The sequence below is a fragment of the Ctenopharyngodon idella genome, chromosome 15 (assembly GCF_019924925.1).
Source record: "Ctenopharyngodon idella isolate HZGC_01 chromosome 15, HZGC01, whole genome shotgun sequence".
Classification (NCBI taxonomy): Eukaryota; Metazoa; Chordata; class Actinopteri; order Cypriniformes; family Xenocyprididae; genus Ctenopharyngodon; species Ctenopharyngodon idella.
Window position 1 is genome coordinate 5,294,726 of NC_067234.1, and position 22,527 is coordinate 5,317,252.

General features: G+C 39.9%; 1 protein-coding gene and 2 long non-coding RNA genes across 4 annotated transcripts; 1 reads left to right on the top strand and 2 right to left on the bottom strand.

Annotated features, from left to right (window-relative positions):
* Positions 1–101: 101 nt before the first annotated feature.
* LOC127495293 (long-chain fatty acid transport protein 2-like) lies at positions 102–6,876 on the bottom strand. Of its 2 annotated transcripts, none has more exons than XM_051862016.1 (10): positions 6,253–6,851; positions 5,662–5,871; positions 4,795–4,953; positions 4,148–4,272; positions 3,737–3,931; positions 3,554–3,644; positions 3,019–3,217; positions 2,840–2,937; positions 2,627–2,757; positions 102–1,299 (listed from the first exon to the last, which is right to left on the bottom strand). In XM_051862016.1, exons 1-10 carry the CDS (start codon positions 6,722–6,724, stop codon positions 1,123–1,125), a joined length of 1,857 nt encoding a protein of 618 aa, XP_051717976.1. In that variant the 5' UTR covers positions 6,725–6,851; the 3' UTR covers positions 102–1,122. The 2 variants fall into 2 exon arrangements, with proteins under 2 accessions (XP_051717976.1, XP_051717977.1); XM_051862017.1 differs by lacking the exon at positions 102–1,299 and adding an exon at positions 2,290–2,319 and having other exon boundaries at positions 6,253–6,876.
* Positions 6,347–17,490, top strand: LOC127495296 (uncharacterized). The gene is made up of 4 exons (XR_007925102.1): positions 6,347–6,487; positions 9,896–10,229; positions 16,725–16,906; positions 17,264–17,490. It is a non-coding gene; the product is annotated as an uncharacterized LOC127495296 (long non-coding RNA).
* Positions 11,358–16,714, bottom strand: LOC127495295 (uncharacterized). Its single transcript, XR_007925101.1, has 4 exons — positions 15,647–16,714; positions 14,712–15,285; positions 12,963–13,585; positions 11,358–12,864 (listed from the first exon to the last, which is right to left on the bottom strand). It is a non-coding gene; the product is annotated as an uncharacterized LOC127495295 (long non-coding RNA).
* Positions 17,491–22,527: the final 5,037 nt, after the last annotated feature.

Here is a 22,527-nt window from a genome sequence, read left to right on the forward strand (position 1 = left end):
CACACACACTCTCACACTCACAAACACACAACACAGGACTCAGGGATGTTTTCACACAGTCAAGTCCGTGAACATCACAATATACCCGACATGACAACACATTCGTTCTGTTCCTTTATTATTACAGAAAGCATCATATGATCAATGTCTCTCAGTATTGATTAATAAAAACACATTTACTTGAAAACACTCATATTTAATGCTAAAAGTTTGGACACACTGACTGAATTTCTGTTTGTCATCGTCCTAAAAACGATGGACAAAAATGGATTTGTTTTCAGTATCTCAAACTGGAGTTTGTGAGTCGACGCAAAGCTAAAAATTAAGCTGCGTTCACATCCTCAGACTCAGAATTATGCTTTTCTATGGCAACACTATCGACACCAAAATTAATCTGCAGCTGTCACATGACACAACTGGGAGCTCAGAAAATTCCCAGTTTACAAGTTTTTTACGAGTAATTACGAGTTCTACAAGGATGTAAATGCTTTTTCAAGTCGTAATCTCATACTTTTGGTAATTATGACATGGCGTGAATAAAAATTAAATCATTTTAAAATAAAAAGATAAAAATATATATTTCTTTATCTGCGTGTCATCTATGGAAGCCTGTTTCTGCCACGGAATAAAACATAAAAAAAGGTAATTGCAACATTTTATCTCGCAATTCTGACTTTTTTTTTGTTGTTATTGTGAGCTAAAAGTCACAATTCCCTTTATTATTTTTTATTCCATGGCAGAAACAGGCTTCCTTATTCATGTGACCTACGTCATGTGAATGTGTTGTTAAATTATTAAAATATTGAATCTCAGAGGGACAAAAATGTTTGGGAATCTCTGATGTGACAAATTATGCTTACATGTGAAGTTATTTATAATACATTCATTTACAATAATGCAAAATTATTACGGTCTAAAGATTATTACTATTATTGTACCATTTACTTATTTATTTTTACAAAATATTTTGACCTAGTATTAGGTTTCAGTAATATGACATTTCCTTTGAGTCACAGATGTGTTCAGACTCCAGATGTACATACAGTCGGTTCATGATGGATTAAAATCATCTTCTCTGTCAGATCACTTCATGGTTTGATTCTGAATAAATCCAAGTGTTTGTCACAGTCTCAAGTGTCCTTCACTGATGGAGCTGAATATCTCCTCCGTCATGGGCACGAGCGTTTGCTTGGAGACGTCCAGGAAGAAGAGTTTATCGCGGACGACGTTTGGGTCGAATCCGTCCTGCACCAGCTGACCTTTGACCTGTTTGAAGGTTCCCGTCATGTCCAGCTGGTTCTGAGGAGGAAATGACCGTCAGATGCACTGAGAATGGAAGCTTGTTTCCACAGCGGAATCAAACATGAGCTGCGACTTTTATCTCAGAATTGAGAGTTATAAAGTCCAAATTCTAAGAAATAAACTTGCAATTACAAGAAAAAAAGCTGCAGTTATGTTTTTATTTTCTATTCTGTGGCAGAAACAAGCTTCCATAGAAATTTCTTATTTACAGCCAAAAAAAAATAAATAAAAATACTGAAACCGAATGATTTTCAAGATCTGTTTAATACTGAATTTGTTTAGTATATAATATCACCGACTGCTTCCTTAACAACAATTCAATTCCTTATCACAACTAAACCGAGTCCTGAAGAATTTGTTAAAGGGATAGTTCACCCAAAACTGACGCATCAAAACATTCATGAAGAGATGGTAAAATAAATCCATACGAGTGGAGCGGTTTAATCTAAATCTTCTGAAGAGACTCGATCACTTTATATGATCAACAGATTTAATGTAGGCTTTTATTGACATAAATATTGATCAGCGAACATATATAGTGCACTCATATGGTGGACGCTCCAGCATGAGAACCAATGAGGTTCATTCTCGTGTGTAAGCAAGTACGGTTGAGCTTCTGTTTATGTTTGCTGAACAATAGCCACGTTTACATGCACGCTTTTTTTGTCATTCCAATTAAAATCATTCCGACTGAAAGATTCGGTGGACTGTTTACATGAGACGTTATCTAATCCAATATGGTGTTTACATGTGCTGGCGCTTTCAATCGGAATGACTTTGTGACATGCGCACATTATTTATGTCCTGTTTGCTGCCTTTTATTCCTGTCAACATGGAGTTTAATTATTTCTCATGCGCGCTATTTTTATGTAAAGTGTTGCTCTAAATCAAGCAGCAACAGCGTGAATTTGTAGCATATTACTGCTGGAAGGACTGAGGAAAAGACGGGCGCAGGAAGCTGACCTTTTTGGTGGCTGTGCATCTCTAAGGAGCATCTCAACACTACCCCTTCCTCCTCTGAAAAGCAGAAGCGTGTGGATGAAGGTCTGTAATAATGATACACTGAGTTCCTTCAGTGTATTTAATAAATGTGTTATTTCATTACATGGCAGAATTTTTATTTTGTTCGGATTATAGAAAGGTTTATCCCACCCCTCTCAAACCGATTACAATTTCATTCGGTTTGGGCATTTTTATTCTGATTGAGGTGTTTATATGGAGCATTTTCATTCGGATTGGACTTTTAAACCGATTACAATGCTCCATGTAAACGCACCTAATGTTTATATGCGAATAAACAATGGAGGTAAAAACAAGTCATTACCTGTATTCTGATGAAGCACGGTCTGGCGTACGCCGGCAGGAAGTTCTTCATGTGATCGTATGTGGCAGAAGCATCAAACTCCATCCCGTCTGTGAGCTTGAGAGCCGCCATTCCAGCACGCCCCTCGTGACCTGAGATAAAAACATCTGACGCCTGAGACGGGCCTGACACTGACCTCTCAACCAACACAAGCTGCTCGTTTCACTTCTTTACCTGGTACTCGAACACCGTAGACGTTTGCGGCTTCAATGAAATCCAGCATGACCAAAATTTCAGACACCTCAGTTGTTGCCACATTTTCTCCTTTCCACCTAAATCAGCAGAAGCACATGAATTACTAGCGTTCACGCGTGTCCTTCAGTCATGAATCCGCTGCACTGGACGCATCTCACCTGAACGTGTCTCCAATCCGATCCTGGAAGTACAAAAAGCCATCGTGGTCGGCGAGGATGAGATCTCCAGTGTTGAAGTACAGATCTCCCTTCTTAAACACGTCCCTCAGCTTCTTCTTCTCTGTTTGCGCAGGGTTTTTAGTATAGCCATTAAACGGAGCAATTTTACTGATCTTTGCCACTAGCAGCCCAGTTTCCCCTGTACAGTAAACACACACACACACAAACACACACACAATTTATTTCAATACAACTAATTATCAGAGAGGCTGCTCACTGCAGAGCCAGTGGGTGGAGCTGGACATAATGGGTGGAGCTTGAAGGTTCAGCCACACCCTAACCTTACCCTATCCCTATACCTAATTAGGTTAAGCTCCGCCCATTACGTCCAGAGAGGCATTTGGCTACTTTAATTATGCTGTGATTTCCTCCTTTTCCTCTAGAAGTGTTCCAGAGCCGAACACCATGAAGAACCGGTATGAAATGATCCGTCCCAGCAGATCAAGCTCTATATTGTCTAATTAAACAGTTTTACCTGGAGCGACTTCGACACACAGTCCGGCAGCGTCTCGCACCGGCTCCTCCGTCTCCGGATCAAACTTAATAAAGGCATAAGGAATGAGCATCTGCACACAAACACACATTCACACGAGTTCATCATCACACACACACACAGAATAACCTCAGATTTCACATCATGTTTAGTGTATTATGGGACCTTGTGGACCGCAGTCACTCTCCCGATGGAACCGATTTTCCCAGTATAATTGATGAATCCGATGTTTCCCTCAGTCGCTCCGTAGCCCTCGCAGATGCGCACGTTTCCGAAGCGCCGCAGGAATTCCTCCCATGAGTCGGCTCTGATCCCGTTCCCCAGTGCCAGACGCACGCTGTGATCTTGCTCACCGTCTCTCTACAGACACAGCAGACGCTCAAACACACGCTCTTCTGCTCACATCCAGAGTCACACTATCAGGGAAAGTTCTATCAAAATTAAAAATCATTTACTCTCCCTCATGTCCTTCCAAACCCATAAGACTTTGGTTCATCTTCAGAACACAAACTTATCGCGGATGATGTGACATACTGAGCTATTTAAGGGGCTCATGGGACAGAGAACAGTCTTTACCTGGGGTGTGTTGCACAGGTACCGCATGACCTCTCCGATGTACTGGATGACCGTTACCTTGTGTTCCCGACAGTCATCCCAAAACTGGGAAGCTGAAAACTTCCTCCTCAGCACCAATGTGATCCCTGAAAACACAGACAGACGCATGAGCAGCTCCAACCCGTAGAACCCCTTCACTGGTTCACGGGTGACCTTTCCATCGTGATTACGTAATGCGTGGAGCATCGCAGAGCAGTGCAAGACGAGTATTTGTGATTAAAAAGTATATAATGTTTATTTTTTTTAGAAAATGGCCAATGGTTTCTCTATTTAAGACCCTTATTCCTCGTCTGGGATCGTGTAGAGCTCTTTGAAGCTGCACTAAAACTGACATTTGGACCTTCAACCCGCTGAACCCCAGTGAAGTCCACTATATTGAGAAAAATCCTAGAATGTTTTCCTCAAAAACCTTCATTTCTTTTCCACTGAAGAAAGAAAGACATGAACATCTTGGATGACATGGGTCTGAGTAAATTATCAGGAAATTTTAATTACTAATCCTTTATTGTGACTGAACAGATTAACTCTTCAGGAAGTCAGTGATTCAGAACATTAAACACACACACCAGGAGCATCTAAACATCTGAACAGCAGATTCGTGACTTTACCGCGCTCTATGGCCCCTGTGAGGCCGACGAGGAAGCCGGCGCTGTGGTACAGAGGCAGGTAGGTGTAGATGATGTCGCTGGAGGTCACGCCGGTCAGGCGCTGCATAAACGACATTATCCATACTCTCTGGTGGCTGATCACCGCAGCTTTAGGAAAACCTGCAACACACAGACGAATGTGAGCGAGCGCCACAGACACAGGTAGTGATGGCGAAATGAAGCTTTGCGAAGCACCGAGGCTTTCCCCTCAAGTGTATCGTAAAAAGGTTCATTACTCGAAGCTTTTCAACACGGTGCACACTAACGACATCTTGTGGTCAAAAGGTGGAAAAAACTGCCTTTGCGTCCCAGACGACCCAGCTATTTTTCGACTGTTTCATGTAATAAATCAGTTTGTGCTATAAAAAGCGTAATTATTATTATACATAAAACAGTCTTTTACGTGTCATTTTACTTACACAATTTGAACAAATGAGTGAATAAATTTTGGGGGGAAAAATAGGCAAGCTTTGGCATACATTATCAAAATAAATGATTGTCATAGAATGAAGTATGAACTGGGAATAAATACAAACTGAACACATGTAAATATTTATTCGTATTATGGCATATTCTTTTGCTAAAAAGCAAATGACACTTCACATCTGCGCAAGGGTTCACATTATATGAATCAGAATACGAAGCAGTCACGTGGTTGTGTGCGAAACGAAGCTTCGGACGTCACCAATCACGTGGTTATGGCAAAACGAATCAAGCTCCGATACAGTGCTTCAATGTGAATTGTTTCGTTTTTTTGATATAAGCTTCGAAGCCTCGGTGTCAAACGTCACATCACTAGACACAGGGCCGAGAGCGCGGGAGCTTCACCTGTGGTGCCGGAGGTGTAGATGTAGAGAGCGGGGCTCTTGATGCTGATGTCACGTCTCAGGCTGAGGGGCGGAGTCTCTTCGGACGCGGCACTCACTTCTGCAGACAGATTCACGATGCCGTCCGTCTCACAGGCATCTGACAGCACGAACACAGACACGTCCTGCTCACGGAGAGACGGCAGAACTTCAGCAACCGCCGGCGCCAAATCTGCAGAAAAAACATCACGTTACTCTAAAGATAGTTAAAGGCAGCTGCGAGTCAGAGACGCACGATTTTCAAGCATTTACTGGTCTTGATGTTTAATGCTTTTGGATCATTGTATAACTGCACTGGCATTTCCATCTGACTGTACTTTAAAAACTTATAAATCATACTGAACTACATTAATTTACACTTGACAATATAAATGCAAAACAGAATTTGAACAGAACTCAATCCTGATATCCTGAATGTTATTCATAAGATCCAGAACTAACTTCACTTCATCATGATAGATAGACAGATAGATAGATAGATAGATAGATAGATAGATAGAGTTCCTGACTGATCTTCTGCTCCTCCTCGCACAGCTCAGGTGTTCTTCATCACCTGCATCAGTGAGGAGGACTGTGGCGCAGCAGCAGGTGCAGCAGTGCAGCAGAGATCTGCTCCTGATGTTCGTGTTCAGGAGCGCGACCTTGCAGCCCAGTTTGGCGAGCGCGAGCCACGTCCACACGAACAGGGGCGCGTTCCCGTGAAAGAGCGCGACGATCTGACCTGGACGCACCTGCGCGCGCTGCCGAAGCGCGTTTGCCACTCGGTTACTGATCCTGTCACCATCACGGTAAGAATAACTCTCTCCCTCAAACACGATGAAGCGCTTCTCCGGGTGTTTTCTCACGGCGTCCTCAAAACGTTCCAGAATCGTGTAACAGGGAGTTTTGCGGCCGAATTGACTCACCAGCCTCCCGACGTTAAAGATTTTGAGTGCGTAAATAAAATCCTGAATAAAATATGGGAAACTAAAGTACAGAAAAATTAAACAAGAAACAACCAAACCGACGAGAACCGAATAAAACATGTTGATGAGACCATTGGAGTGATTTGGGCGGTTTATGGGTCTAAGGTTTAAATGTTCGAATGGCCAATCAGTGCGAAAGGCGGAGACTGACAGCTGCCAATCTCTTCCCCACAATCACTAACTCCTTCGATCATGTAATGACTGCTTTGGAAACATGTCATATGGTATTCATTGATCATAGAAACCGCAAACAGAATTTGTGCTTAAAGTCACCATGAAATTGAGCGCGTCCTCGCTATTCCAGTATCTGTGTCAACTTTGATTTATGAAATAGGGGTGAAGGTCTTTTTCCCAGTCACCTCCAGTGTTGGGGGTAACACGTTACAATCAGATTACTTTTTCAAGTAACTAAAGTAACGCATTTTTCAATTTACAATAAAATATGTGTTACTTTTTCGAATAAGTAACGCAAGTTACTTTATTCACATGTATTGACTGACAGCTCTCCCGTCCTCATGTTGAGAGAAATAAAGTTCAGAGGTGTTGTGTGCGCTGTGTGAACATGATGTTATTGTAGTTCTAGACTCAAAGTGAACATTTACTCATCTCACTTTCACAAAAACATTAAGTATTCCTCAAAATTATGTAATGCAACTTTAGGAGTAACTCAATATTGTAATGCATTACAAAAGTAACTTTCCCCAACACTGGTCACATCAATGGCAAAAAGTGTCCCAATCAACCTGAATTCACCCCCATATGGGAATATTTTGTGAATATGCATATACTGTGTAACTTCTTTATTCGCTGAGTAAAGCTTCACGAAGTACCAAACATACTAGAAACACGTTAAATCATGAAAAACTTGGCTAAATGCTAATGTATGCGATTAACACTACGAAACAGTAAGTTGTAGTAACTTATACAACTCATACAATGTCCGATCTGCTACAAACTTCAAATGTTTGATAATAGTCCTGGCCTGAAGACATCTACATCGCAATATTCAGTTATGCTCAAAGCGCCACCTGTTGGCAGCAGGAAGTGTGGCACACTTTGAAATGACTTGGCCATAATTCTCCTGTATTTACTCGCTTACATGCATGTCACCCACTGTTCACTGTTTTCCTGATGCCAACGGGTGGCGGTGAACCCGGGTGCGAGGACCCTTTCAACGCTGCTTGCAGCTTTAATTTTATTATTTTATTTATGTTTCTCATTTTTAGTACTTTAATAAAATATTTTTTAAGCAACAATAACAGTTAGAAATCAGAGTTTGATGGCGTGAGATACGATCTGCTGGTAGACGGATGGGGTCAGTGAGACGTACATCCTCTCACGCTCACACAGGAAGTACAGCGGATCCGAGGTCATGCTGGGATTGAATCCAGCCTCCACCAGCTTGAACTTCAGCTGTTTAAAGGTGCCGGTCACGTCCATTGAGCTCTTGAGAGAAAACATGAACAGATATTATTTAATCAACTGCAAGCTTGAATTCTGACATGATTTAAATGAAGTGAATACTTCTGTATGCTCGGATGCTCGCCGAACAAGCGTGTTTTGGAGAAGTTTGAGAGGATCAGTGGTGTTATATGTGTTATGTCAATAATTTTGAATGGATCCGCATAGTTTTTAAATTCAGTCCTTTGGTATCTCCCTGTGGTCTTATTTGGTATGGCAGGTTGACTTGTGCTAATTTAAGTTACTGTATTACTGAGCAGAGTAAGTACTTTTAAATTGTAAAGAATGTCTGCAAAGAATGTTTGCAAAACAGAACACTGAACGTTTACATCTATCTTGAGTTTCTTCTTTAAAGAGGGGGGAGGGGGGGGGAGAGGGGGGGGAGAGGGGGGGAGAGGGGGGGAGGGGGCGTACTGTATTGATTCGGAGAGGAGGTGGGCCTTGGCGAAAAAAAGGTTAGGTACCACTGCACTACAGAATTGAAAAGCCACTTTAAATAGAAATATAGAGGCATCTAGTGGTTACACAATGGCATTACATAAGTTTTTCATTTTTACTCCCACCAGATGGCACTAATCTACCTTCAAAAAACTGAATTTTAAAATTACCTTGTCTCTATTTAACACTGAATTTCCGGTGCAGTACGGCTCAGCGAGTGTCACGTGATCCCAGCGTTACAGTCTTATACACAATAGAGAAGAAAAGAGACTTCCCTTTCGTGACATCTTTATCCTACTATAAACTCCCACAAATAACTAAGGTCCTGCACATGATCACACACTGAAGCACTTCTCTGCTGTAAGTGTGTGTTGTCAGGTGTGTGTTGATGACAGAGATCTCTGCACCTTCGGTGTGTTGCACAGATAGTGCAGAACCTCTCCGATGTACTAAGTCACCGTCACCTCGTGAGTCCGACACTCATCCCAGAACTGAGATACAGAAAACTTCCAGCGTAATATTATAGTTGAACCTGAAAATGAGAGAAACTGAGATTATTCTGATTCCACATCAGCTCTGAGGGTGATAATAGCATTAGGAGATCTGTGTGTGTTTTTAAGGCCGCTGGAGTGACTCAACCTTTAACCCGGTTAAAGAGGAATATTTGAGTGTTTCTGCTGCTTTACAGTCACACAAAGAGAGCGAGGGAATTACACACTGATCAGAAGGTCATGAAGTGCTCAAACACACCTGTCTCCACGGAGCCCATGAAGCCCATGAGGAAGCTGGCCGTGTGATACAGAGGAAGGGTCACGTATATCACATCGGTGTCTGTTACACCATTCGACGCCAGCACAGCGAGAGCAGCCAGCAGACGCGTTTGAGTGATCATGGCTGCTTTAGGAAGACCTGAAACACACACACACACACACACACACACACACACACACATGTCACCTACTGCCAAACACAGGCGTACTAAACACTTCACAACCTCTGCTTACACTTCATAACCAAACATCACACATAAAAATACCTCTGATTCCTTCAGTTTGAAACAAACAAATGCTTTGCTCTGAATTTGTTTCATATTTGCAACATTGACATTGTTATTGAACAGAATCGATTGGAATAATGACTTATTGTCTTCTGTAGAGCCCTTTTACAGCTGAAATTTCTCTCATATTTGATAAAGTTTGCATCATTGATTCTGTTATTTTCCTGTTTATTACTGTGAAGCTGCTTTGAAACAATCTGTACTGTATAAAGCGCCGTAGAAATAAAGCTGACTCTGAGGGCCGTGCCGACATCACCTTCTGTTCATTCCTTTAGTAAGACGACTGATGGATTCACCTGTGGTTCCAGATGTGTATATGTAGACGGCAGGGGACGTGAAGGACACGATTGCTCTGAGCGTTCGAGGAACGTCTGCGTTGGAGGATCCCTGCGCTGCTCTGGTCAGATGACTCATGCGTGATGATTTCAGCTCTTCAGCCATGATGAAGATGCTCATGTCCTCCTGCTGGAGATCTTCACTCACCTCCTCGACGGCTCGCCGTAGCGCTGAGACCACAACAAACCCAACAATCACATCATCAGAGCGGCTTCACCTGGACCACGACAGACGGACCCGATTCAAGGACGGCTCTTATTTACACACCCTTTGGTAAATAAAGTCATAGTTTCTATTTAAACAGATACTATATATCTTTTTTTATTTATTTTGGCAGTAACTTGGTTTTGTGGTCTTTACTTCCCAATGGCATACATATTATAGCTAAGAACTTCCCAGCTTAACAAAAATATGTTCTAAAAACGTTTTTCTAACATTCTCCCTAAGGGGCCGTTTACACGACAGCATTTTCAACTAAAAACGGAAAACTTTTTTATGTGTTTTGGCTGTTCATTTACACAACAGCATTTTGGGGGCCTGAAAACGCAAACTTTTGGAATTGAATTTTTTAAAACAATACCGTTATCGTCTCCATGTAAACTACAAAAATGTGAATTTGTGAAAGCGGTGTCATCATATGCATACGTGTTATGTGTTCAGTCTATAGGTGTATAGTGTTTATTTACAAAGTGACATCGCCATCTACTGGCCTAGCATGAATAATACAGCGTTTTAGTCGTTTTCGTGGTTCTGTGTGAATGTGGAACTTTTTGACAATGTTGTCGTCTGTACGCAAAACTTTTCTGCGTACAGCAAAAACTTTTCTGATTTTTTCTAAATGTTCAAAATATCCAGTTTTTTTTAAATTATTTAAACCATTTTTTCTTGGTTATATGAACGTTAAAGGAACATTCCATTTTACATTACTTTTGAATGTTCTCTGAACATTCTGAAACAAGTAGTAACATTTAAAAATGTTAGACAAAAAAAGTCTCCCAAAAAAATGTTGCATGAATGATGTATAAATAATGTTTTTGTGCTAATGATTAGAGAACATTATTAAAGGCCAAATAACACTGAATGAACGTTCTATTAACGTTACTGAAAGAACGATCTTATGAGAGTGTTTTTCCCACATCTTGTTTTTCTCACCTTCTGACGCGATCAGGACTTTGGCGCCGCGGCAGTAAGCTGAAGCTCGTGATCAAACTCCTCGCGCGGATGCTGCTGTTGAGGAGCGCGCATGCGCAGCCGAGTTTGGCCAGCGCGAGCCAGCAGAAGATGAACGCGGGCTCGTTCAGCATGAACAGAACCGCTGTGTCTCCCGGTTTCAGAACCGACGCAGCCTGTAACGCGTTCGCTATTCTGTTGCTCTCTCTGTCTGCGTCTTTAAACGAGTATCTTTCGTTCTCGAAAACAATGAACGACTTGTTCGGCCGCGTTTCGACCTGTTCTAAAAATCTATCCAAAGCGAAATAAAGAGGTCGCCTTCTTCTGCGGGAAACGAATTTGAGTAAAATCCGCAACAGCTCTGTGTGATAAAGTCTGTCCAGAAATACGGGAAAACAGCTTGAGAATCAGAGGACAGATGATCAGTCCGCCCAAGAGGACTGAAAGTAGGAACATGTTTGATGTGGAGATGCGAGAGTTTAATAAACACAATCAGTTCAGTTTGAGCTGAAGAATTAAGTATTTCTGCTGAAGGCGGAGCGAGACGTGATTATGAACACGGTTTAAAGTTTCCTTCAGCTCAGAGCTGTGTATGAGCTGTGTATGGGGACACTTGACTTGACATTTGATATTCAACAGTGCTTTTGATCTGCCTGCATTGACACTATTCTTTAAGAGCTGCTGTGCAGCCAATGTACCAGTTATCAATGTAAAGCTGCTTTGACACAATCTACATTGTAAAAAGCGCTATATAAATAAAGGTGACTTGACTTGACTATGTGAGGATGGGAATCAGAAATGTAGCTTACTGCGTTACAGAAACGTATTCTGTCTATTTAATAAACTTAGGAAAAATAACTTTTTTCAAATTTAAATAATTAAGTTTATGGAGTACAGCTCTGGTTCCAGTTTCTATTCCTTGTGTGATCCTTAATGCATTTGCTGCAAATGATTTCATAATGTCTGAATGCTCCTACTCAATCCACAGCAAAATGGCTGAACAATGTCTGGATTCATTAAAAAAGAAAAGTCAGTGCTTTGAAGCAGATATTTAGTGTGCATGATGACACACTCTTTGTTTGGTTTTATGGAAGCAGATTGTGAGAGCTGGTTCAGTGCCAGACCTGCGTTGGGTTCACAGAACTGTTGCATCATTTCCAGAGTGTCTGAACGTGTCAAGACCAGCGTCGCTATCAGTTCTTCGATCCGTTCCTGAGGTAATGCACGCGGTTGCGAAGCTTCCAACAGCAGTCAGGATTTATAAATTTCGCATTGATGCGTCGCACCGCTATAGATGTCTATGGGCCGCTTCAAGCTGTTGCGGTGCGGCGTGAAATAAATGTTAGGGAAAATCCTTTGATTCCCTTGATCTGTTGCCTTCTCTCTATCTTGTTTTTCTCTCGATGACAAAATGTGTTTGTTAAATAATATTCTACCTGTTCCCTACCACGTCAGCTTTCTGCTTGTCCAGCTTTTCTGACAGTCGAATTTTATTCATCTTTAAGTAAAACAGTATCCATATGAAAGCCACCATTCTCCATCTTGTCCCAACTTAAAGCTAAAGTATGTAACTTTTTCGGTGTTAAAATAGTAAATTTACGCGAAAAGTAAAAAGGCCCGACAACAATTTCTCTATTTGTTTTGAGCGACCCGTCGAGTCCAACGGCTCTTGACTCGACCAATGGTGTGAGTTGTGGGCGGGGACTATCTGTGACTGACGGGTGGCGGATTCTGCAAACTGTGTGGAAAAGAACATCATGTGACACATGTTCAGAATACTTTTAAAACATTTTTTTCACCTCAGAAATTTTGCAAGATTAATCCATATGCTCTAACCTCTGTCTGGAAAGCTCATCAGTAGTTTTTATTTAGTTGCTGAAGATTCCAAACGAATACATTTTCAATACGTGCAAAATTCCGCTTCCAGAATCCTGAGCACAGCTTGATCACATGATCACTTCGATCTCGGAATCCTTGCACTGGCTGTCATGTCATCTGCTGGTATTGGTCCACTGTGTTTTCTGAAGTCCACAGTCAACGCAGCCATCTACCAGGAAATTTTAGAGCACTTCATGCTTCCTTCTGCTGACAAGCTTTATGGAGATGCTTATTTCATTTTCCAGCAGGACTTGGCACCTGCCCACACTTCCAAAGGTACCAAAAGCTGGTTCAATGACCATGGTGTTACTGTGCTTGACTGGCCAGCAAACTCGCCTGACATGAACCCCATAGAGAATCTATGGGGTATTGTCAAGAGGAAGATGAGAGACACCAGACCCAACAATGCAGATGACCTGAAGACTGCTATCAAAGCAACCTGGGCTTCCATCACACCTGAGCAATGCCACAGGCTGATTGCCTCCATGCCACGCCGCATTGATGCAGTAATTCATAATTCATCAGTGGAAACCATTAGAATTTCTGTAAAGGTTTCTATTGTTTTTTTCAGCAGGGCCCACCTATATTTGTAAAAAAATAATGAATTTTTTTATGTTACACTTACAGCCTCAATGATTCATTTTTATCAGTGTGATAGCAGCTGTTTTACTCCAGCTGACAAATCAAACTTAGCGACCTCTCACTATCAAAACACAGGCTGACTCTCACTCAGCAAATGATTGTGACATCTCGCTCACAGCAGATGGCTGAATGAGTGGAAAAACATATTTACAGAGTTCTGATTCCCAGCATGCACTGCAGTAATGAGTCCTGTGGGCCAATGGTGCGTTTGAAGCAATGTGGTGGAAAGGACTGGATGTGAACTTCTCAAGGTTACAGTGATAGCCGAGAGAAGGAAGGAGCCACGAACTGATAACGTCCTACTGCACTCTTTTGTTTATGTAAAGAAAATGGCTGACCTTGATCTCTTGAGTTATCAAACACATTTAACAGTAAAGCATCCAAAACACATCAAGCATGATTCCCTTTGCTTATGAAGCTACACATATGTTAGAGGGAAACCTGCTGTTGTGACCAAACAGCCGTACAGTCACATTTTCCTGCTGGATTATGCAAATAATGTAGTAGAATTGGAACAGTTCAATATTTTAAGAAAATTAATACTAAATCAGTTGAGCATATCTGGGTGACCTACTTCTTGAGTGTTTGTGGAGCAATGACTAGCAGTCGTATTATTGGAAACAAAACATGCAGGCATGCAACTATTTAATGAAAGTAGATCTGAACTGAAAGCTTGAGCTATTCAAAACAATGATCTGATATGTTTGTACACTCTAAAAAAAACACTGGGTTAAAAACAACCCAATGGCTGGGAAAATATAGGACAGAACACATGTTGGGTTAATGTTACCCAGCAAATTGGGTTGTTTATTTAACCCAGCATAATGGGTTGATTCATTTTTATGATAATACTAGCTTATTTCTTTTACTTCATACATTAATTAATTTTTACGGATAAACTTAAATCCTCTAAACTTTATTAAAATACTCCACACAACCACTGGTTTGCATGATAATTTTATAATTTTTTTATGATCATATTTTATATCATTTTTAATACACATTGAAATGAAATGATATACAGAACAATAACGAATTTTTAGATAAAATAAAACGTACACAAACCTGTATTTTACTGAAGACATGCACCAGTTTGACGGAGCTGCACTGCTCTCTCTTGAAGAGGGTGCAAAAAGCCCACGATAAATAACTCAACCCCTGGGTTATTACATCTCCTGGGAGCTGGGTAACACGAAACTACCCAAACACCGGGTTGTTACGTCCGACCCAGGAGCTGGGTAACACAAAACTACCCACTGGAAAAATATCCCAAACAAATTACCCAAAAGGCTCACCCCAGAACTTGGGTAGAAAAAATAACCCAAGATTTTTTAGAGTGTATCTTAGCACTGCTAATTTTATTTAGTTGCTGAAGATTCCAAACAAATACATTTTAAATACATGCAAAATTCCACTTCCAGAATCCTGAGCACAGCTTGATCACGTGATCACTTCGATCTCGGAATCCTTGCACTGGCTGCCATGTCATCTGCTGGTATTGGTCCACTGTGTTTTCTGAAGTCCACAGTCAATGCAGCCATCTACCAGGAAATTTTAGAGCACTTCATGCTTCCTTCTGCTGACAAGCTTTATGGAGATGCTGATTTCATTTTCCAGCAGGACTTGGCACCTGCCCACACTGCCAAAGGTACAAAAAAAGCTGGTTCAATGACCATTGTGTTACTGTGCTTGATTGGCCAGCAAACTTGCCTGACCTGAACCCCATAGAGAATCTATGGGGTATTGTCAAGAGGAAGATGAGAGACACCAGACCCAACAATGCAGATGACCTGAAGGCTGCTATCAAAGCAACCTGGGCTTCCATTACACCCGAGCAGTGCCACAGGCTGATTGCCTCCATGCCACGCCGCATTGATGCAGTAATTCATAATTCATCAGTGGAAACCATTAGAATTTCTGTAATAGTTTCTATTATTTTTTTTTTTCAGCAGGGCCCACATTCTACAATAAGAAATATAACAATATACAAATATACTCACATGTTGAGCTTAAATCCAAAGGATTCCCAACTAGAACTTTATATACAACCAGTTCAAGGCAGCCATTAAAAAAAAAAACATGTATTCCCTCTACCCAACTGACTACTTCTTCAGGCAACCACTCACCTTATATTCTAACCATGCAAGTCTAACTAGTGCCCTCTAGTGCCTTGTAGTATATTAGATCTAGAATTTTTAATTCCAATATCCTACGGAAAAAAAAAACCTGTGACAGATATTTCACTCTGTTACAACAGCTAATATTAGCAATAGCAGCGTCTCACACTCAGGTACAAAAACAGTTACAGCCTACTGGTTATAGCCTAAATGTGGCAAGAATAAAAGGTAAAAACATTATTCTTGAAGTATTTGCTCTTTTTTTTTTTTTTTCTCTACATAAAAAAACATTGGAATCGGAATCGAGAATCGATGAGAACCGGATTCGATAAGCAGAATTGGAATTAGAATCGTTAAAATTAAAATGATACCCAACCCTACTCTCTGGCCCTCCACCCCTTCGGCTCCGGCTAGCTACGCCTTCCCTCAGTCTTCACCTACGCCCTCAGTCACACCGGCTCGGCCTCAGCCCTCAGGATCCCCGTTTCCTTCTCAGGGGGTTGTCACTGCAGCTCAGTCGTGGTCACCAGGATCATCGGCGCTTCTTCGCTCCATCGGCTCTACGTCTGTGCAAGGGGCTCTTCTTCCAACGGCTGCCCATCTGTCGATCGTCACCAGGACAATGCCCCGTAAGTTACCACCATGGCTCCTCCCTCCATCTACTCCGCCGTGGGCTATCATCCTGGTCGTGCTCTGGGTCGGCAACATCTGGAACCATCATTCTGCATCTCCACAGTCCAATCTGCTTGCCTTTGCCATCCAGTCACCTTTCCTTCTTTCCAGCCCTTCGCCACATCCTCGTCCTCCTCCTAAACCTCCACCATCTCTCGATCCATCATCCACATTCCACGGTGTGAGGACTTGCCGGAGGGGGCGTATTGTCACGTTAGTTTCAGTTAACATGGACTTTCAGTTTGGTTTTCATCTGTCACATGTTCCTTTGTTTGTGTTCCTGCCATAGACATAATAAAAACATAGATGCCCTATTGGCCGCTGGATCGCATGTCAACGGCGCCGCCATATTGTGCGGGGCAACATGCTGTAACTCTCATAAGTGGACTGAAGAAAAGATGCCTGACTATTTTGAGGTTTTACAAATCGTTGCACAATCCAAACCACATATCGGGGAGTTACCTTTCACATGTAAGTCTGAAAAGTTGTTTCTGGTTGTATTTGGTCATTATAACATTGTTTTGACAGCTAGTTGACCACCAAAGTCAGACTATTAAAAGCTAACGACAATGCTAGTAATCTATGAAAACTGAGACTTTATAAGGAATAATATAAAGTTTACATGATTCTTATGAAGTCTGAGATTATATTGTAGTTTATATCATTAACTAATCAAAATCGCAAGTGAGTCTTCCATGCAATGAAGCCAGAGGACTTTGACAGGACAACTCAAGCTGTCAGAATTACAGATAGACCTAAACCGACTCATCTCCGAAGAGCAGGTGATTTGATTGATCTAATCGTGGCTCATTTATATTTTTTCCCCAGTTTAGCCAGTGGAACCAGGACATAACAAACCTCAAGGAAGGCTGAAGAAAGCCTGTCAGCAGACTGTTCTGTGCTTTTCCAAGAGCCCTCGTCTGCCTATTATTATGATATCACTACGACTTATATTATTATATGATTGTACTATTCACTATTTTATTTGCTATTTTTATTTTATGACTATATTTTACAATTTATGATATACTATCTGCTATTTTATTCATAGTTATTATATTACTACTACATTATACTATATTTTACTGTTTTTATAGGCTATTTATAATAATAATAATATAGGCTAATAATAATAATAATACGCTATAGAATAAAACAACATACAATTTATACTGTACTGTAATTGTACTAAAAATGTTCTACCGCTGTATCTCAAATGTTTTACTGCTATTAAGGATTGTCTTATAATATTTAGTAGGCTACAATCTGTGCTTTTAATGTTGTCCACTAGAGCGAGCCACAGGATAAGAAATCTTTTAAGCCCAATCCTTTTATATTTTGTTGCAATCCATTTGAATCTAAATAAATTCCTTTAGTACATTAACTATGGTGTACGTACATTAAATCTGTGAAATGCTTAGGCCTATAGATAATTAAATGATTAATAAGGTTTTGAGATGCAAATTATCTTCATATTCATTTGAAATTGTCCTGTGACATCCTGTGATGTGATTCAAGAGGAAAAGCTAAAGGCAATCAAAACACTGCTTCAGGAAGCTTCGGAGCATTATGAATCAGCGTGTCGAATCAGCGGTTCGGAGTGCCAAAGTCACATGATTTCAGCAGTTTGGCGATTTGACACGCGATCCAAATTATGAGTCGACACAAAAGATTCATAACGCTCCGAGGCTTAATGAAACAGTGTTTTGAAATCGGCCATCACTATATAAGTTGTTATTTCATTTTTTTGGCACACCAAAAATATTCCTGTCGCTTTATAATATTAATATTGAACCACTGTACTCACATGTACTTATTTAAATATGTTTTTAGTACATTAATGGATCTTCAGAGAGGAAATGTCATTGCTGGCTATGCAGGCCTCACTGAGCCATCGGATTTCAACAAAAATATCTTAATTTGTGTTCCGAAAATGAACGAAGGACTTACGAGTGTGGAACGCCACGAGGGTGAGTAATTAATGACATTATTTTCAGTTTTGGGTGAACTAACCCTTTAATGAGGAGTCTTGCCCCGCACAATATGGCGCACTCCTTAAGGTATCGCAGCAACAGTCCAAAACGTCCAATCCACCTTATTCCTACGCCCCATGACGCTTTGCACGAATTATGGGTGTAACTTCCGTTAAGCTGTAAACAGTCAGTGAAAGACTCGCTCTATGAACGCAATACGTTTTATTTTTAAACTGGGTACAATGAGATGACATTATTATACTCACCCTTCAACCAACGAACATTAAAAGGACATTTAAAAGTGTAAAAGCATCAACAAGGTACTTTCTACAGGCCATTAAAAAGCGCGATTCTTTCCACAGCAATAACGGACAGGTTATATATAACTATAGTGATATATATCTGTATTATATACTATACGTTGCCTTAATAAAAAATGTTCATGAACTTCAGCATTGCATGATACTATTTCAAAGTGATTTCCATCATTTTTACAGATAATAAATTGTATTTACCTGTGAAAACAAACCTGGAAAGAGACGTGAGGCTTTGAGGAGAAAAACGAGAGATTCTTAGTGCATTCCAGGGAATTAATGGGATATATCGTAAATTATCGGGAGAACAGACCACAAATGTGCAGTATATGTTGTCCTTTGTCATACTATTACAGCGGTATGCAAAGGGACAAAAGAAAATAATCACGAGGATAGAAAGCAGCGACTGAAAAGAAAAAAGAGCTCTTGCCATAGATATTCTTGTTATAACATGTTGCATTAAAATACCAAGCGTTACGTTATTCTCATGCAGTCTGAAAATAAAACATGAAAGAAAAATTGACAGCTCATTCAGTCAAACTGACGGATAAGCTTTATTTGTAGGGCAACCTTATGATTTGAAACGATTCGTTTCAGTCTTTTTAAATGGAAGATCCCCAAACCGGAAGTGGAACCCATAATTCGAAACGCAGTAGGCTAGTCAGAAATGACCCTCTGCCTGTACGACTACGCTCTTCCTGTTATTAAAGCCTGCACGGGGATCTCCAACTCCGTTGTCCCTCTCTCATCCCTTACAGTACTGGAGTAAAAAGTACATTTACTTGATCAAAAATGTAGTCAAGTAGAGAGTAAAAGTTGCTAATATCTTTGATACTCAGTACAACTACAAAGTATCCAAAAAGATACCTAAGTACAGTAACTAATTACATTTACTCAAATACTTTACACCTCTGGTCACATGGACTATTTTAAAAGTGTTTTTACTATCTTTCTGGGCCTTGAAAGTGGTAATTGTGTTGCGGTCTATATCAGAGGCCAGATAGCTTACAGATTTCATCAAAAAATATCTTAATTTGTGTTTAAAAGATGAATGAAGGACTTACAGGTTTGGAGCGACATGAGGATGAGCAATTAATGACAAAATTTTAATTTTTGGATGAACTAACATTTTAATAGCAGTTACTAGAATATCAATATTGTGTTACTCATTTGTTCCTGTGTAGTTATTCATTAATGACGGAACAGTTCTAAAGTGTTACCAATTAGATGAATTAAACAGCTCATAAACACTTTATCGTTGTCCATTAGGAGCCTGGGTTTGCTCTTTGATACCAATCTCTCATTTGAAAGCCATATTTCTAGCATCTGTACACATCTGAACACATCTCTGAAGTGTCAGCAGAGATTGTCAATTAGACCATCCCCTGTGAAGGCCTCATCGACACGACAGCCAGTGGCACAGATCTGCTTTTTTATTACTGATCTGCCTGCATTGATACCGTGCTGGATGATGACATCACTGTTTTCTCCAGAGCTGCTGTATAGATAAATGAACTAAATTAATAAGTAATGATTTTACAACAGAAATGAATCAATACTGAACTTACTTAAGCTGGACAATGACACTATTTTCTTCTAAAGCTGCTGTACAGCCAAAATTATTTTCCTGTTATCACTGTAAAGCTGCTTTGAAACAATTTGCATTGTAAAGAGCGCTATATAAATAAAGGTGACTTGACTTGATCAGTAGAAAAAAATGAAATAACCCGCTTAATATGAAATTATTAAGCAACGTTTTTTTCTAGGAGTGAGCTTTGTATGAGGAACAGACTTTTTGAATTGAAACTGCTATTCACAGGCGTGATTCATTAACAAATCATTCTTTTGACTTGATACTGTTCACAGAATCAGTCAGAATGATCCGTTTCTCAATTTCAAATCATTTACTCACTAAAAGGGAGGCTATCAGTGGCATGCACAATTTCAGCTGTCCAATTTAAAAAAAAAACAGAGCATGCAAATAAGTAGTGAAACACATTTGAAATATATTTCTGAATGATTTGAATGAAAAAACAACGAACAAAGAAACAACACAAAAGCAAAGCACAGTAAACTATTTTATTCATAGATTTAGTTATATAAAATGTCAGGCGCGCCGTTGACACGGGGGACAGGGGGGTCAGGACCCCGGCAGTTTTGAAAAGACAGAAATTGACCCTTGCACTTTTGATAAGGGCTGCTTCAATCAGTCACACTATATCATCTTTTAGCTTAGGATATTTTCTTTCAAATGAGACCATTTTCACGTTTCTGTAAGCTTTCGTTTGTAAATAATCAACTGTTTTGTCGCGGATGTGAACACGAAATGCGCTCTCGAACCAAGAAACACGCGATCTCCAAACAATCGATCAAAGCGTGCTAACGTTTTAGGACAGGTCGATGGTATATAAATCATGCCCGAACGTTAGCGTTTGTCAATCAAGCTTGAATTGACATGTCTTAAAATATGTTCGTGCCATTGTTTTGTCTCAAGATGCACACCAATAATGTTTTTCTTTTTCCCTAAGGAAAATTAAAAAAAAAAAAATCTACCTAAATGTCTTAATTGAACTAAGGCTTATTTATTATTACAGATAAGCCTTATCTGTGAAACCAGGCCTATATGAGTCAAATTAATTTTTATAATTTAAGAAAATATGGCATTATGATATAACATTGGGAGAACAAGAAGGTTATAAATATGTTTAAATATGTTTTTCATTAAATCAGATATCTAAATTAAAGTAAAATTACTACAAACACAAGGAAATATAAATGTTGACATTGACCATTTGCATCTTTGGTTCTATAATATTATATGGTTTACAATTTGAAAAGGCAGTTGGGACATTTTCTAGGTTAAGACAGTGACAAACAATATTTTAATATTTGTAATCAAGCACAAAATACCCTCTGCATGTTTGTCTATAAAGTACATATTGAGAAAAAAAAAATGTAGATGCATTTAAATACAACCACAAACATGAGAAATTAATCTACATTATGTTTTCGAGCTGTTCATCAATGTTGACTCCTGCCTTCACACATATTTCTGCACATAAGTTTCCATAGAATTATGCAGAATTGCTTGTTGAAGGGTTACTCGGTCATAAGGGTTGAAGTCATTCACTTTGTGTCTAATCCTTGCCAAAATGCTGTTTTTATTCTCTTGAAAATGATTAACAATGTGACCTATAGTGACTAGTGTAAGATTCAAACCAGCAATTTAACTCTGGTTTTATTTAGGATTTAAGATCAAGTTTGGTACTGTCTATAGCCACTAAGCTGTGTGTAGATTACATTAGTGGTCATAATGTTTAAAAATTAGAGGTTGCTCTGAAAAACCTCACTCAACCAGGAATAGAATTCATGGTCATATATTGCTTTCAATAAATCACTGATTGCAATGAACACAATGTTTATTTGATGATTTTGGCAAAATTTGAATTAGATGAAAAGTTTATCAAAGTTTGCCTTTTGAGGTTTGTACAGCTCAGTTGTGTTTTCTCACAACCACTATTGACTGACATATTACACTATTTGGATGGTGTGTGAGATTTATTTATTATGTTATATAAGGTTTGGCTTATGAATATTAATTAGATCACGTGATTGGAAGGATACAAAGGGCCAGAGCCGTTGAAAAATGGCTCTGCTCCAAACCATCGATCAAAGTGTGCTAACGTTTTCTGAGGACATGCCCGAAAGTTAGTGTCCGTGGGGACATGTCAATCAAGCCAACTATCCATTCAGAAACCGAGAAATTTGACACAGGCTGATCTCTCACATTCAGTTCCGGTTGATG